The 17,771-nt window shown below is 33.2% G+C and overlaps 1 protein-coding gene across 2 annotated transcripts in view; it reads left to right on the forward strand.

Annotated features, from left to right (window-relative positions):
* The first annotated feature begins 2,517 nt into the window (after positions 1 to 2,517).
* The window catches only part of LOC129906102 (myb-like protein Q), a 212,158-nt gene continuing 196,904 nt past the window's right edge, over positions 2,518 to 17,771 (forward strand). For both annotated transcript variants that reach the window (XM_055981738.1, XM_055981739.1), the window contains exon 1: positions 2,518 to 5,339. In XM_055981738.1, the coding sequence (XP_055837713.1) occupies positions 4,395 to 5,339 (945 nt within the window). In that variant the 5' untranslated portion in view covers positions 2,518 to 4,394. The remainder of the gene's footprint in view (positions 5,340 to 17,771) is intronic.

Below are 17,771 nucleotides of genomic sequence, written 5' to 3' on the forward strand. Positions count from 1 at the left end.
TATATCCAGTTCCACTGCTGGAACTATTCCGATGGTAGAAAAAACATTCACTGCTTTGAAGGAAAAAAGTATAGAAGGGAGAGAAAAAAATGGAGCTGTGCACTGCCAAAAAAACTTGGTAAGTACTTAATGTCTAGACTGGTAGCGACATCTATTTCTGAAAAAGCGTACGAAGATTGTGTTTAGTACTTTAAAATTATATGTCATTTTAGAAAAAAAAACACATAACTGTAAATTTAAATCAAAGCCAAAAAAAGGAAAAACATAAACAATGCTGAAAGCTAAGGAAAATCTTTTTCAAGTAAGTTTAAATAAATTACCTATCTTATTAAATGTTGTTTATTTATTTGTTTTTTTTTAATAAGTTAAAAACAATAAATTGAAAAAACTACAATCGAACCTTGAATCGGTTCTTAAAGTAATTGATATTGTAGACAATTTTACAACATCAAAACGAAAGTGGTGGATTCACCCAATTAATGAAAATCGAGCTGAACAAGGGGATTTCGACAAATTGATTGAAGAAATCAAGTCTTATGATCCCGAAAAATTCTTTTCATACACTAGAATAAGTGTAGGACAGTTCAATTATCTTCTCGACCTCGTAAAACACCGCTAGCGGAAAAATAGCCCACGAAAGGGCTTGCCGGAGGCTTTAAGACTACTTATAACATTGAGGTAAGTACAAACTTAATAATCAGGGAAGGATTTTGTGGTCCTTTAAATTAAAATAAGCAAAATAAAACACCAAAAAAAAAGCACATAAAGGCATTTATTCAAAGAAACAATGTGAAAATTATTTATAGTAACTTTGAACTACCATAAATTTCAGGCAACAAGCGCCTGTTATTGACCCATAACAGCCGCTTTAAATAGCTAAACGATTTCTACATCCACCCAATTGAAGCACTCAACAAGACCCCATTCAATAATTGCAGGTTTGTGTTCCCTCTAATATCGCAATTTATTTGCTGTATCGTCGTTCTTGATTTCGTCTAAAACTTGGAGAACTTTCAATAATTACAAAAATCACCTTTTTTTATTTTAATTAATTTTTGTAAGATAAATGCATACAATTTTATTTAGGCAAATATCATCAATAAATATGAAATTGACAGTATTTGATCCAATTGTTTGCGAATTCTTTATGAATTAATGTAATTATCCCGCATTCGCCACCTAAAGACATGGCCACACCGGAGGGTATGCGGTATAGCGGTAACGATATTTGTACTAAAAAAATTCCACATCTGCACGTTGATGTGTCAGTTTGGAATTTTTTTCATACAAGTACCCTCACCGCTACCCGTACCGCTACCGCATACCCTCCAGTGTGGCCAAGCCTTAAAAGCTTTGACAAAAAAAAAAAAAAACATCTAGTATAAAATACTAGATTCATTTTTCTCCGCGTGATTTAAGGTTAATTCAGCAGTAAAAAAACGATAACATTTTAACAAATTCAGTGACAGAAGCTCTTTCCAGTTTACTCCGCGCTTTTTATAATGAGCTCAACTGAGTTTAACTGGATGATAAGAATTTTCCAAATGGTCAACTCAACTTCCTTATGTATGACATTGACACCACAGCGAATTGGCTTTTCGCAAAATTCTTTGTTGATGGTCATAAAATCAACAAGGATCTCTAAAAATCAATTTTTTTTAAAGATTAAAATTAATTGGAACGTACAAACAAAAACTTTTCAAAAACAAAATGCATATGCATAATTTAGATTAATTTTGGAAGATTTCCTTTAAATTTTGTTCTTTTTCATTCCATTCCTTGTTTCTTCCAATTTCAGCATCTTCCATTTTTTTTTTTTTTTTATTTTCGTATTGCAGCTTTAATGTTTCACAATTTGCTTATCCATGATACTTTCATGTTAATTACTCTTCTTTGCTAGTTTAACAGAAAAATACACAGCATAATAACACACTCTATGAACACACTCCCGTTATATCCAACTCGAACCGGCAACGCCGCAGACAGTTTTTGCAAAACAAAAAAAAAAAAAAACAACAAATGACAAAAATCTGACCGACACACTACAGTAGCAAAAAAAAAATCCAATGCCGTCGCCGCTCGCACACTCACACACACACACTCCTCTATCAATTCCTATTCCTATCTCAATTCTGCCACCCAATTCACTAACCCTTATGCAATCCGACAAACGCCGGCCATGCTTGTTTTCTCAGCCAGCCAGCAAAAGTTATCGCTGTCGTTGTCGCCGCCGCCAACATATTCATCCACACAAACAATACTTCATGTATAGTATTAGTATAGTCTACTCAATAATATAGCTCTCTCATTCTAAGAACACACATACATTCCCATCAACTTGCAAAACAATCCAAACATCTCCCTTTCACTTAGAACAAATTCTCTCCATTACACTATAGTTGTCTATCTCTTTCATAACCCACACTATCAATTAATTCGTCGCAAAGCACCTCTAGTGTTCTCACTCTCTCTGTGGCATTTTTTAGCAAAAGCGACAGTTTGCGATGTTCAAATGAGATTCTCATGCAATAGACATGTTTTGGTAATATCACAGAGAAGAACAAAATGCTATCTGTCATCGTCGCCGCCGTGCCGTGGTCACTGTCGTCGTCGTCTCCTTCGTCGTTGTTCTCGTTTATCGCGTAATAATAAATAAATAAATAATTGAATTTCGCAAGACAAAAAAAATAATAAATAAATAAACCAAAAAAAAAAAGTTATAACGACAATAACTAGAATTATAATTTATTTTATAAAAAAAAGGAACCGAATACAATTCGCTTCTCTATCTCTCTGTACTCAGTGTGTTGTTCTTCTTTCTTTCCGTTCTTTCTCGTCGTTGTTGGTTTGGTTGGGTTGGTGTTTTTTTTTCTTAAATTTTTTTATCTCCAATTAGAATCCTCCGCCGATGTGTTTTTGCTTTTATTTTTTGCTGCTGTGCTGCTGCTGCTGTACCCCAATCGTATAGCCTTCGTAAGTTTGTCGTCTGTCTACTACATCGTCGCTGTCGCCGTCGTCGTCTCTCTGTCGTGTGAAAAAAATATATATTTTTTTCTCTTCTGTTTTAAGTGGAAATCACGGAGAAAAATTTTATGTAATAAAAGTTTTTTTTTTTTGTGCAAAAATACGAAAAAGAAAAAATAAATAAAGCTCACAACTTGAACGACGTGCGAGCATTTTTCGTATATTTATTTGTGTAGTTGAACGCGGTGCTTTGCAACTCCACTCCCCTGTGTGTCGGTGTACTCAACCGTCCAGACGGCGAGCTGTCAAACTTCACCTCCCCCATATAATCGGTTTTTTTTTGCTTTTTTGGTAGCCTCGCAGTTTTTTGCTTCTTGAAAGAAGAAAAGTGTGTTTTTCGGAAAATGTGAAATACACAGAATTTAATGAAAATTTTGAGAAAAAAAAATTGTAACGAAATGTCTCGCATGCGATTTATGTGAATGCGAATTATATTTCAATTAAAAATAAATAAGAGAAGTGAATTGAAGTGAAGTTTGAACAAAACTTCATTCTGTTTGTGGTTTAAAAGTGTTTAAAGGTGTAAACCCCTTTTTTGCAATGGATATGATGCATCAAATGCACTACTGGTTTAAATGTCAATCAAATTTAAATAATAATAATAACCCAAGTCCGGTTCCGGTGGGATCGTTAATAAATATGAGAATGGTGTCGTCGTCCATTATTGAATACAATGACGGTAAATAAAAAAGTGTTACCAATTCAACGCAACGAAAATTGTCTGAAAAAGGATTTTATTTTTGCTTTAAATTCCTGCTAAAATATATGATAAAAAAAAAAGTTAAGTGAAAAATAAATACAAAAAAAGAGGCAGAAAATTCTTTTAAAGGAAAACCCGAAAAAACCCGAGAGAGATAGAAGAAACACCAAGAATAAATAAAATAAAAAAAAAGAACGTGTGTGTTGCTCTAAAAATATAAATAAATTTTCGTATTTTATTTATTTTTCTTTTTTTTTATTCGTCGTTGTCGTCTCTCCTTGCCTTGGGATGAACTTTTTCGCGTTTTTTGGTGTGTGAGAGGAGCAAGCAAATAAAAATAAAAAAATAAAAAAAGGAAAAGATAAGAAAAAAAAAACCTTAAAAGTTTGTCGTCGTCCGTTGTTGTTTTTGTTTTTTTTTTTCTTTGAAGAAATATTTCACGTAAATTTCGTCGTTGTCGGTATTGCCCCGATTTGCCGACGGTGAATTCGAAATTTTCGAATTTCCGCGTATGATCTCTAAAAAAATTTGACAGATTCGAAATGTCATTTGTAAACTAAGAACCAGACGCATTAATCAATCAAAAGTTGACAGATAAAACAAAAGAGAGGAGAAAAATTTGCGTTTTTTTTTGTTTTTCTTTCATTTTGTTTTTTTTTGCAAATAAAATATGACCGAATACGTAACGCAAAACATACGCACTGTACTGAAAACGTACCAAAGTAGTGCAACAAAAAGTTTGCAAGGTCCTGGACAATCATTAGTAGCTGCGGCAGCAGCAGCTGCTGCCGCTGCCGCCGGTTCTGCTGGCAGCCCGACGACAATAATCAAAAAGGAGATTCTAAGCTCTCCGGAGCCACTGGATGTCAATGAATCACCAACACTGATAGTGCCACCACCGCCGCCGCCTGAATTGCCGCAGCCAATTCTGACGGCAGCGGACACAGGACGTGGCGAACTGTATGAGACACGTCTCGAGGGCAAGACAATTGGATGTTTTTCACTTGGCGGCGAGTTACGCCTCTGCCTGCCACAATTTCTCAATAATGTGCTAGCGGATTTTACACTCGATCAGATAAATCGAATATTTGACGAATTGGGTATATTCTGCTCGCAATGCACCCCAGATCAGTTGATGGAATTTAAGGCGGCCAAAATACTGCCGTCGGATGTTAAGGCGAGTGGTTTGATAACGCGCACAGATGCAGAGCGTTTGTGTGCGGCGCTATTGCATCGGGCCGCTGATCGGCATCAATATGCGATAGATGACATTCCGAAGGGTGCTATTTCGTTTAAGGTCTATCATCGGTGTTTTGGCAAGAGCGAGGGCATATGTACGCCAGATATGTATTCGTATATGAAGCCAGCATGTATTGTGTGTATTGAGTGTAAGGGTTGGTTTACACCGCAAAAATTTGTTGGGCACGTGCATCGGCAGCAAGAAAATCGCACATGTCATTGGGGTTTCGATTCGAGAAATTGGCATGAATATTTGCATGTGGCGCTAGATGTGGAAAATCGTGAGAAATATACAAAGATTTTGGACGAATTGAAGGAAATTGAGAGGAAGGAAACGCTTAAGGCGCAGCGAGATTTAAGCTATTTGAAAAGAAAGGTAATTAAAGAAAGAGTGTTTTTTTTTTCAGTTTGTTTTCTGAATTCACAGTTAGTTTTTCTGTGAAATTGTGTGCCTTATGATCTTGTCCAGTGTAAAAACCAATCTTGAGTATATCAGAGACAAGTACGTCCCAGTAAAAAAGGATAAGGTGATTTTGCTAGAGTCTAGAGTAGATACTAAGAGAATGTCAATTAATTGTATGGGATGAGGCTACAATGATGCTTAAAGGTGGATATGAAGCTTTAGACAGATGTTTAAGAGATATTAGATCAAATAATTCAGTTATGGGAGAATTGACGGTATAATTGTCAGGAGATTTCCATCATACTTTGCCAGTTGCTACCAGGGGAATACGGGCCGAAGAAATTAATGGCTGCATAAAAAGATTCAGTGACAAGGATCGCATTGAGTGAAAATATGGCGTGTTAAATTGGAGAATAACCAAAATTCTACTGAAGAGTTTGTAAACCTATTATTCCAAATTGGCAATGGCAATTTTCTGAATAAAGCTTGTCTTATCAATATACCAAAGACCTGAGTACAGTTGTTATTCCAATTGATAAACTTATTGCCATGACCCAAATATTGAAGTCTGAAATCAAGTTAATGGCATTAGCGATATATTGCGAAATGCATTTTTGGGTGAAGAATTAATCTTTTTATTCTTTTTGCGTTTTTGCATGGCAGTCATCTTTCTCGAGTCAGTTTGCAGCTGTCATCTAGGAATCGAAGAAATCCTAACCCTCTATTACAAAAACAACGAAAACTGTCAAAATGATTAGTTACATGACCTTTTGCAATATGACAGCTCGCTGTCACTATTCATTGAACAAACCTATGTCATAAAAATCTAGTTTGGTCAACAAATCTAATTTCCTATCTTCTATATTCTTATAAAAAGAATAATCATTGGCATCACAATCAAAAAGCGAAACAAAAAAAAATTCATTTTTTTACATTATAGGTTATTCATCTGAAAAACGTGCAGAAAACAATACAGCAAAAAAACGTCAACAAAAAAGGAGGAGGGTCATCGAACCCTTCTTGCGGTTTTGTTACCTGAAAATTATGTGCGCCATAAAAAATAATTCCATCCATCTTTGAATGGATCACAATGAATTTTCATTTACACGCACTTTTCGTCCTTACTTATCATTTTTTTTGTGTATTGTGTTTTAATTTTTTTTTCTTATTGTTGTATTTATGATCGTCGTTTTCATTTTTTGAAAAGTGAATAGTGGATTTTTAAGAGAACACACAACAAAAAAATTGTCTCTCAAAAAGGTATTGTTATGTTAGGCAACGGGATGCTAGGAAAGTAGTTACCTACGTAAAAGTGTTCCTCAACTTGTTCTATTGTCTCGTTTTTTTGTTGTATAATGTCTGTCCCAAAAAGAATGGTTGGTTGGTTTAGTTTACTAAGCTGTCTGTTGGTTTTTTTTTTTGGAATTTAAGGGTGAGTTTATTGCGTATTGGCGCATCATTATTAAATAATAGAATTGGGTGAATAGGTTTTTATGTTTGCTGTCAATACTCAATGAATAAAAGGAAAATAAAACCATTGTAGGTAGTTGATATAGTAGTGGTTTAACAGTCAAGGGGGAAATTTGCTTGGATTAAAGGGACATTGACCTACCTATAATAAATTAGACGCAGTCATTCGGGTATTAAGTCAAATCCACCAGCTGGTGAAAATGATGATTTGATATATATATGACTTTATGTTTTAAATGTCAAAACAAAAAATGTAAACTGTATTAGGAGAGGATTTGCTTAAAATATTTGTTGATTAATGAATCAAAATCGAACAAAATTCTCTATTTCTGAGTATTGAAAAAAATAATAGTTGCCTGTGTCCACGAATGCAGTACCGACGCATTTGTAACATTTACACTTCTGACAACATTGCGAGTATTTTTGACAGAATTTTGCTATTTGATTGTGTAAATGCTCTGCAAAGTAAGCCGCCATAAAAAAATTACCTTGCTCATTCTTTGACAATTTTTATGACGAAACTATTTGACAGTTGTTGTTGTTGAAATTGCTGGTTTAACTCGTGTAATTGCTGCTTAACACTTCCTTAAATTAGACGCGTTCATTGGTAAAAATAAATTAGAACCGTTTGTCAAAAAATAAAGAAAGAACTATAAATAAACAGCACCAGAAAAAGTGAAGACCGTTTTTGACTTATTATCTAATTTGTTTGACAGGTGGTTGAAGGTTTAATTTCTAAATGCAGTTCTCCTTTGAGTCATTGGGTTTTTGTATGACTTGCAGCACTACCTTACCTACAAGCCATTAGCTCTTTGCATGCAATTTGCTTGCGATGGGAGGCGCTACAGCATTTTGGAATTCAGCCAAACTCTGTATCACGAACAGATCAAATGCAAATACAATCGTTATGTATTGCAGTTTAAAAGTAATGTCGGAGTGTATTTAAAAAAATATTTAACTACAATTTAACGATGTTTTTTGGCCCTATTAGAACTGGTGGTCAGCAAGTAATTTAGTTGGTGCATCCAAAATGCCCATCACTTTGATGCAAGTTTTGTTTTATTTCGGCGTTTTCTTGGAATTTTGCGATTGTATATCATCAAATATAATGAATTTGGTTTGTTTATTATTTGCCTCAGAACTTCGTTCTTTCTTCGACGACGTCTTCCTCAAATGTAATACTGCAATCTGCTTTTGGAGACCCCTAATCTACTCCATTATTTTGCTGACAATATTACCCCTAGATTTTCATTTTCAAACTTACGCTCACTTTTTTTGGATGCTCTGATCTCTGATCAGTAAAATGGATAGTAAAGTATTCACAATAGGGGTATTCATGCAACGGTGTAAACTCTTGCTAAACCTGGTAAAATGGTAAATATGGTGATTAAACTGGCTTAGCCCATATAAAGTTTTGACACATTTACCACTTTAGCAGGTTTACCACCGTTTCATAAATACCCCTAATGAACACTTTTCCATCTCCAAATGAACACGGCTCTGGTTAACTATACAACAGTCAGTCACAAAAGCTGCGTTTTTTTATCGGTGCTGGTAGACTATAGTCAAAATGATCAACTTCTTTCGATTGTTTCGATTTCAAGAACAATTGTACTTAATTTTTTTAAAACAATACACTAACGCATTATATACGCATTATACTACCTGTTTTGATGACACACTTTTGATAAAAACCCATTTTAATATACATTATTTAAGATAAAAATAACAAACGTCAACAAAAGATAATATAAAAAGCACTATTTGTGTGCGACATAATAATTAAGTACCTTGATAGTTGAGTATGTACATATTTATTCATACATATTGTACAGATTATACTGAATGTATTAAAAGTGCTTGCAAGTATTCAACAGGCGCATGTTTTGAAAATAATATTGATTCTGAAAGATAACAAAACCTTTGTTTAGATTATCAATATTTTTCTGATAGGTAGTTTGTATTTAAACGTCATTGTGTCTTCTTTTGAAAACAAATGTCAACCACAAAAAAAAGGTGATGCCTTGAGGCCTTACAACGTCATTGTGTAAACGTCACGAGGTTAGTATCTGTCAAACACAAAAAAAATTATGTAAAAATAAATCACAACCTTGTTTTAACCAAAAATTCATTAATTTAATATAGCCACAACAACTTGACATTAAATACCTCTTTAAACAATTTATTATGATTGCAAGCTTACAAGCTTGTCAGGGTTTAAAGAGATACTTAAAATTGTTACCTTAAACACAAAAAAAGTCAAGCTATCAACCAATTCATGGGTCAGGTCAGAATTATTACCCATTTCTTTTATGTTTTGACATTATTATGCAAATTAGACACAAGTTAGTGCGTTTTGGTAAACAAATATCCAAAGAATTAAAATGTCAAAGAGACATCTATTACATTTCTAATTCATTACAAAAAATTAAAATAAATACAAAAGTGGTTGCTGCATTTGAATTTTGATTGTACACATTTTCTTAAAATCAAACAAACCCATAAACACTGAAACACAATACTTCAATTTATATTTACACTTTCTCCCGCTTCTCCATCTTGAAGATCGTAAAGTCTAAACTACTATTATTTACACGCCATAACAACACACGTGCCTTAAAAAAAAATAAATAAAAAAAGCTCACACTTGAGTGTTGAATGGGTGTTAAAAATCTGTCTAGCGCCATAAATCTTATTTTTACTTTATTTTTTTTTTTTAAACAAACAATGACGACGATAGTTGTTATGGATACCTTTGCTCCCTCAATGCCATTAAGATTCTTTGTGCCCTCTTTTCACCATTTATAGCCCACTTGTTTCCGTTCCAAGAAAGTAACAAAAAAAAAAAACATAATAATAATGAAATAACAGACATCTCTGGTGACAAAATTGGGTACTACAAGTATATCACACTTTTTGTCGCCGTCTTGTGTGCTGCCTCAAAATGATACTTATTAATGTTAATAAAATCCGCCTACAAAACTATCTTTTATAAACAAAAAACCATAGATATTAAGTGAGATACCTACCAAAAAAAGCATCTATAACGATGTATTAAAGACTTTTAGTAAAACATTCCGTAGACTAATATGAACTCCCATCTGTTAATTATAATAAATACTGTTTCTCTGTATTTGTTTTTTTATTTTATTTCATAACATTGTTGTTATGGCATTAATTAACACACCCACTGCGTCACCGATATATGAACAAAAAACGTGCGACAAACTGGAAGCGTGTCGATTTATTTTATGTGATACATGTAGTTGGTTTGGATTTTATACTCTAATGATCTATTCCATAATTCAATTACAACAATATCGGTTGTTGCCTTTATTTCTAGGAATATTTCCTTTATTTCTTCCATGTTCCATGATTTGAAAGAAAATAAAAGAGCTTCTAATAGGAATTCCCAAGAAGCAACAATAGTACTAGTGTTGCCATAAGATTACGATTGTCCGTCCAGAAAACTTAGGAAGCATTCCAGTATTTTTTTAAATCCTCCTTTGTCATCATTTAAAAAAAACATGCTTTCAGGAACATGAACAGGCCTCTCAATTAAAAAAGCAAGATTTTCGTGCTCAGTTTGAGTAGTGTTCCTCTGCTAGGCACACTGAAGACGTCAGTTCTTAAAAAAATCATACTTTCAGAAACGTGAACACGGGCTTCGATTGCTTATCCTATCAAAAAAAAAAAGTTTCGTGGGCAGTTTTAGCTGTGTCCCGCTGCTAGGCATACAGAAGACGAAAGTAATTAAAAAAAATAAACTTTCAGAAACGTGAACACGCCTTTTCTATTGCGTCTTTTGTCAAAAAAAGTTTTGTGCACAGTTTTAGCTCTGTTCATCTTCTAGTGGGAGATACTTATGGGAATATGATTTTTTTTTGTTCTATTTTGGCATTCGTTTATGACAGCGCAGTAGTGCACCGCATCTGCCATTAATTTGTCATTAATCGATATTGATTATTTTATCATTTGTATATATGATAACTGTGAGGGTTTGGCATTTATAAAAACTCAAACTTTCATGCCTTCCAACGATATTTTACTTGAAAAATCAGTTCACCGCCAAAAACAATTAAGAATAAAATTAAATTTGATCCAATTCCCCACATATTTTCTGATAAAAATTACAAATAACATTAACTGTCAATTAAACAAAACAAAATTTAAAAAAAACTAACGAACAAAAAAATAACAAACACCTCCATCTGTTTGCAGATTTTTTACACCCCCTTCACACCGTTGTCGTCGTATAGGTACTTCATTTTTGCTGTAAAACCCCAGAGCATTCAATTAAAATTACTAATAGCGACTAGACACAACCTGTTAAAGTGGAATTTACAAGCACTATCATTCAGTGCGCGCCGAGTCGACCCAGACCAGAAGCCCATACGTCAGACTTCGAAAAATGAAAAATAGAATTAAAAAAAAAAAAAAAAAAGTCTGAAAATACAAAGCTCGTCAATTTTACTCCGGCAAAAACTGAAGTATCGAATCGACCTAGTAAGTGGTGTATGTAGGTATGATATAAGCATACATATATAAATGAGAGCTTCCCATACTAGACGCCAGAGGGGGGTATGCAATCTCATTTTTTTTTCTATAAAATGTAGGTATATTAATATACGAAGCGGGGTTGCACAGTAACTCTTATGCCGCAGTAAATGTTAAGAAGCCGAGATAGATAGAAAAAAAAGTATATTAAATAGTTTCGAGGGAATATGTGTATATGTAAGTTTGGAATGGAGAGGCAGCTTATATGGCGAAGTAGCAACGACGACGACAACGACGAGATTTGCTTTCGATGGAGAATATAGTGGAGATGGAGAGTGCAGAAACGTCAGAAGTTACATAAATGCTAGATACAGAAATGACTGTGTATGGTGCGGTGCCGGCTGGCTAGACATGGGTTCACCTTTTGGGGTCATTAGATATTTAATTTTCTTTATGAAAAAAAAAGGGGTGCCCGAGGAATTCCTCAATCGCGATGTTTTTCTTTTTGTAGAGTTGTAATTGTCTCATTCATTAAGTATTTAATTTGTTTTTTCTCTCTTTCTTTCTCGGTTTTCTCTTGTCCGAGATTTTATTACAATAAATCAATTAGCCAAATGTCTACCACTGAACTCATTTGACACTGTGGTGATGGTGGTTTGATTCATTTAAAATTCAAAATAACAATTTACGTAAGCACCAAGAGTGTGTAAGCGGCGATATAAATATATGTATAGGAGACTTTTCAAAGAGTGTGAACGCAACCTTATCACAAGGTTCAAAGACTTATTGCTGCTCACAAGCGTTGTTTAATCTTTTAAAGATTATTTTGTCTTTTTGTTGTTTTTGTTTATAATTCGATTATGAAGTGCGAATTGGGAATAGGTATTTTCGTTTTGTTTTTTTTTTATCAGTTTGACTGGTGTAATTAGGTTTATTTATTTCGTTATAATTTTTAGATTAGTTTTCATCTTTACATGTGTATGTAATTTTGTTTTTGTCAATATTGTTTACTGAGCCTTACGTATTTTTTGTTTTAATGAATGAAAAATCTACATTAAATGTCATCAGTCTATGTGACGTTCTGTGTGAGGTTTATAGAGATTCCATAAGGGTTCTATAAAATTCATGTGGGCAAAGTGTGTAAAATAAATTTTATTTGTTTGTTGTTTTTTTTTTTAATCTTCGCGCAATTAAATTTTATTGTTTAGTATACTTTTTTATCAGTAGCTCAAAAATAACTGGCATAATCAGTAAAGAGCAAATATAAATCGCAAAATTAAATAAATTGTTTGTTCTCTTTTTAATTTAGAGCAAAGTTTCACCTGAAATAATTCTGCATTGACCTTGAAAATATTGTTGAGGTGTTTTTTCATAATTTTGCCACTCAAATGTCATAATTTTTAATAGAAATGACGTAGTGGTTACTGGTTTTTATTTTGCAAATATTTTTGCATTTATTTTTAATATCTCTCAAACTTTGAAAACTGGGGAGGACGATAATTTAAAAATATGTGAAATTAAAAAAAAATATATTGTACACAAACAGGTCTTTAATGACACTACTAAAGAGTCCCATAACAAGTAAAAGGAACACTGCCTTATCACAAAAATACAACATGGCTTCCATTCGATCAACTGACGTTCTATCCATTTCCTGTCATTTATCATATAAGTGGCCAAAGGTGGAACCTAAATTGTATTTAAGGCTGAAACAACATTTTATTGAACTCATGACATTTTATATAATTTTAAGTGCTGATTACATCATGAAAATTAAAACAGAAAGACAAAATTAACCGAATCTTTTTGGGTTGAAACAGATTTGAACAGGTTGTAAAGTTTTCATTTATTGCAAATTGTATAAATAGACAAAATAATACATTATTTGTTTTTCAATAGACTTTTATTTATTTTCTTCATTCGACCAAATCTATGAAAAAACGCTTTTAAATAAATTCCAAAAACATACAAAAATTTATTTTGTTTACAAACGTGAAGCAGACAGTGTGAAATTGTCTGATTCAACAATTAAACAAGATTTCTTAAAATTCCAAAATCTCTCTCTCCAACAAAAATCACGAGACTTTATATATTTTTTTTCTTCAATGTTTATGTGTTATTGTTTCCTACTTTGCCGTTACCTGATTGAATTTAAATTCTTCGATCTGTGAGACGATCAAAAATCTGTCTGAGAGTATAACGAAATTGATAAACAATTCAAAAAAAAAAAAAAAAAAAAAAAATTGAGTTTCGTTTTGTGCAAAAAAAATGTAAAAGAAAAAAAAAATCGAACAATGCCAATGAGTGTAAATTATTCATTTTTAGAACGACAAAAATAACAACTTATTAAGAATTCATAGCAGTTTTGTATTTAAATATTTTATGACAAAAGTCGCGTCTGAAAATAAATTTAAGGTTCGTCTATGAAAATAAATTATCATTCAGTCAGTTTTTGACTGCCCATTCACAAAAAAAAAAAAAAAACAAACGAACCTATTCTAGCATTTACTTTGAGACTTGATTGAATTAATTAATCAGATTCTAATAATTGTGAGTTCATTTAAAACAAAAATCAACCCAACCTTTTGGTCCTCACAGAGTCCCTCCTATATTTTTGTGCAAACATTTAAACTCAATCTGTTCTATTGTGTCGTGGGTGTAATCAGTCAATTATAGAAAAAAGCTAGAAGAGAAGAAAAAATCTCACCTGGCTGCTGCATGGCTAAAAAACTGAAAGCCTTGAATTGCAGATCAGCCATTTGTCTTTGTTTACATTTCCATCTTGGTTGTCTTTTTTTCTGTTGTTTTTGCATCTGCGCGCACGTTTTGTAATCATTGCATAGCTTTGTTGTCGGATATGTAAAATACTTTTTTTTTGTTCGCTTGTGTCTCTCTGAGCAATCTTAATTGCATGCACACGATTTCTTGGGTGTTGGTAATCGATTAAATTTGCACAAAAATGGTAAATCAACTGGTTTCAACTGGATTGTGATTAACAATCACCATCAAGAGCTAAGAGACAACACAGACGAAGTTTTTTTTTTTATTTTTTCTGTGTTTATTTGCATTAAAACAGTTGAAGTTGAATTCATCAAAGTCAGAAAATGGTTTCGCAGGGGTTTTACAATAAAAAAATTGCCAAGATCAGTTCTAAAGTATGAAATTTAGTTTTATAACAGATTATAACAGTTTTTTTCTTTTTTGTTAAAAGTAAACAAACAGAACTGAAACGTAGAGGATTCCTTATGAAAAAATTCACCATCTTTTATGAGTTTGTTTTTTTTTTAAACTGTTTAATTGAGTACGAATTATAACAGTTTATGCCACTTATTCTTCAATAAAGTAGACAAACAATGCCTAAACACAAGATACTGCTGTTAAGTTGAAAAAAGGATCTACCATCAAAACGTTACTCATCGGAAATATAGTTTTTAACATTTGTTGCAAAATATTTAATTTATATAAAAATCCGCTACGGTGTAACAAATGTCAGACATAAGCTTCACAATCATGAAAGGTGATTTGCCTTCATGTCAAATATCTGACAGCTGAAAATGTTTAACTATTCTATCAAAAATCTGTCATAATTAGAACTTTTATAATCTGTCATTTATAAAACTGTTTGTTAGTAAAATTTATGCGGAATGACATATGTCACTTTTGATACAAAACTTCACTTGACTATGAAAGCACTATTGTTATTTTGCCAGTTTGCACATTTATTCTGGACGCAAACAGACTTCTAGTCATGCAAAACGTCATGTTGTCTGTCATTTTTACTCTAATTTTGACCAGTTCGATAAAAAACACAAACCATTTTGAGATGGAAATCTAGAACAACAGCATCATAAATCTCTACTAAACCGAGAACATGTTATATTTTTCCCTCCCACATACACTTACATATACTTAGCACATACTAAACATACAAACATATACGATTATACATACATACCTCGGGGCATATCTAATTAAATATATTTTACTACCCAGTTTCAATCGAGAGAGACAAAAAAAAAATATAAAAGAATCAGAGCAACCCCTCATTCGATACGCTGAATCAGTTCTGATAAAAACTAATCTCCTCCCAACGAGAAGGTGCAATGGTCACATAAAATATTGTTCCCCCACGCGCGCCAACATCCTATATCCACTCAGTAACTCACTCTACGCGACCTCGTTCTCTCCTCTGCACATCACATCACAGCAGAGTCTTTTCTCTCGATGAAAGATAAAATGGGGAGCTACGAACAATAAAGATTACTAAACGAACCAAATGCCATCATAAAGTCTCTTTTAGACAAAAAAAAAAAAAAACTATATGGATGAAGAGACTTGCTGCAGGAATGGAAAATGACACAACTTCAAATTATGTGCCAGTGCATTTCTTCCATAATTTGGATATATAGAAAACTATGGGGACACACCATAACCAGTAGTTTGTTCCTATAGCACCACCAATAGCCCATCTAAACTCCCACATTCATCCACACAGATGGGTATCTCTGCTTTTTTTTTAACTCGCTGATTTGATTTGACTGGATGCAATCCCTCTGACTTCGTATAATATCGAACTCGGAGTCGGAGTGAAAGTGTCATTGAACGGTGTGTGGTGTGGTGGCAGAGAGTGTGGCGACGGAATGTGAGTTGATCGGGTCGGGAAGCTATACAGAGAGAACAAAGAAGTTGAACCTGTCGTCCCACACCTTGTTTTTTTGTTCTTCTATCCCCACACATCTTCTAATATGCAATTGTTCTTTGACGGTTTTTTTTCTTTTTTTCTACTTTTTTCTTATTTCATTTTATTTTTTTGCGCGCTGAATGCATTCAAATGGGTTCAGTTCACTTTGGAGACAGGAATGGAGAGATGCCATTGTGTCTGACACTGGTAGGAGTTGCCAACCAAAGGATGTTTTTCATCCATTTTTGGAGTCGGGGTTGTTGTATGTAGATAATCTTTTTTTTATGTGTATTCTATGGCATACTTCAAGCAATTTCACTTCTTTCATGTTAAATTAGATTCACACCGTTTTTGTGTGACTTATTTGTACGTGTGAGAAGAGTACATATAAATGGGGGAGACAGGGGGTTTTGAAAGATGATATGTCATTGCCCCTTTTGTAACGTTTCTAGAAAATATCATCCCGAAAAATTTTGTGTTTTCCTGCAATTTTCGTTTTGAGTTTGCTGAAGGATATCCAATTAGCAAGTACTACACTTTTTTTCAATTTGTGTTTTTTTTTTTTTTCTTTTTCTTTAACTGAACTGTGCAATGGACTCATACAGCAGATAATGGGGCCGAATTATACGGAAAACGTATATGACATGTGAGAGTGTGTGACTATGGCAAACTGTCAAAAAGGGGTTAAATTGGGTTATGACCTCAACGCAATTGTTTCGTTTCATTCTCATTGAATCGGATGTATGATGGTGGTAAACCTTTTATTTTGTTGTTTTCTCTTTTGTTTTTATGAAATGTAAAATTCAGTGAAATTTTTTTTTAATGACAAGAGTGTTGAGAATTTAATTGATGATGGATTGGGTGAGTTGGCGAATTACACATCATAAAAGGGGTGTCAATTTAACTTGAAGAAATTATTTAATTAATTTTTGTGTGGTTGATCCTTATTTATTTCCTTATTGAAAGAAATGTCAAAATATATGACAATTACGAGTCAAATTACGTGTTATACTACCACTTAACTTCCCATACCATCTTAAAATGATTTGTGACGTTACATAACGTTTCGTAACGTATCATTACGTCAGGTAAATTCTCATAATGTTTCATTATGTCTTAGAACCTTAGAAGTTAGAACGTAAAAGAACTTTTCAAATGGTCTCAAAATTTGTCATTTGAACACAATGGTCCTTCCACGTACATATTAAAACTTTAAAGTGACAGTTGTTAGAACAATGTTTAAATGACATATCGTTACGTTTTACGTTAGGAAACACTTAGATGTCCAAGAATTTAATCAAGTTTAGAACTAGAATCAATAATATCAAAGATTTATTTGCAAAAAGACAAACATTTTCCTTTCAACACACTTGTCATAACTTTACTTCCGAACAAGGACAAGAGTCAACAAACCAGAATTGTAACAAAAAGACCTGCAAAAAATAAAACCAAAACCCCGGACTTGTATAGGAAAACCAGTTTTGTTTTCGGTTTTTTATTTTGTTTTTTAGATCTAACCCAGACAATGTCTTGGCAGCATACACTGCACCATCATCATCAAACCTCTCCTCATCGTTTGAATGCATCACAAAGAATGAAAAAAAAAAAACGCAATCAACATCCACCAATGTATATTGCCCAATACTCTCTGTTTGCCATTGCAAATGTACAAAACAAAAATGAAACAAAAATCACACACAATAACAAAAAAATAACGTTACTAAAAATTTACCTCACCTCTCAAAAAACCTACCGCT

The sequence above is a fragment of the Episyrphus balteatus genome, chromosome 1, assembly GCF_945859705.1.
Source record: "Episyrphus balteatus chromosome 1, idEpiBalt1.1, whole genome shotgun sequence".
NCBI lineage: Eukaryota > Metazoa > Arthropoda > Insecta > Diptera > Syrphidae > Episyrphus > Episyrphus balteatus.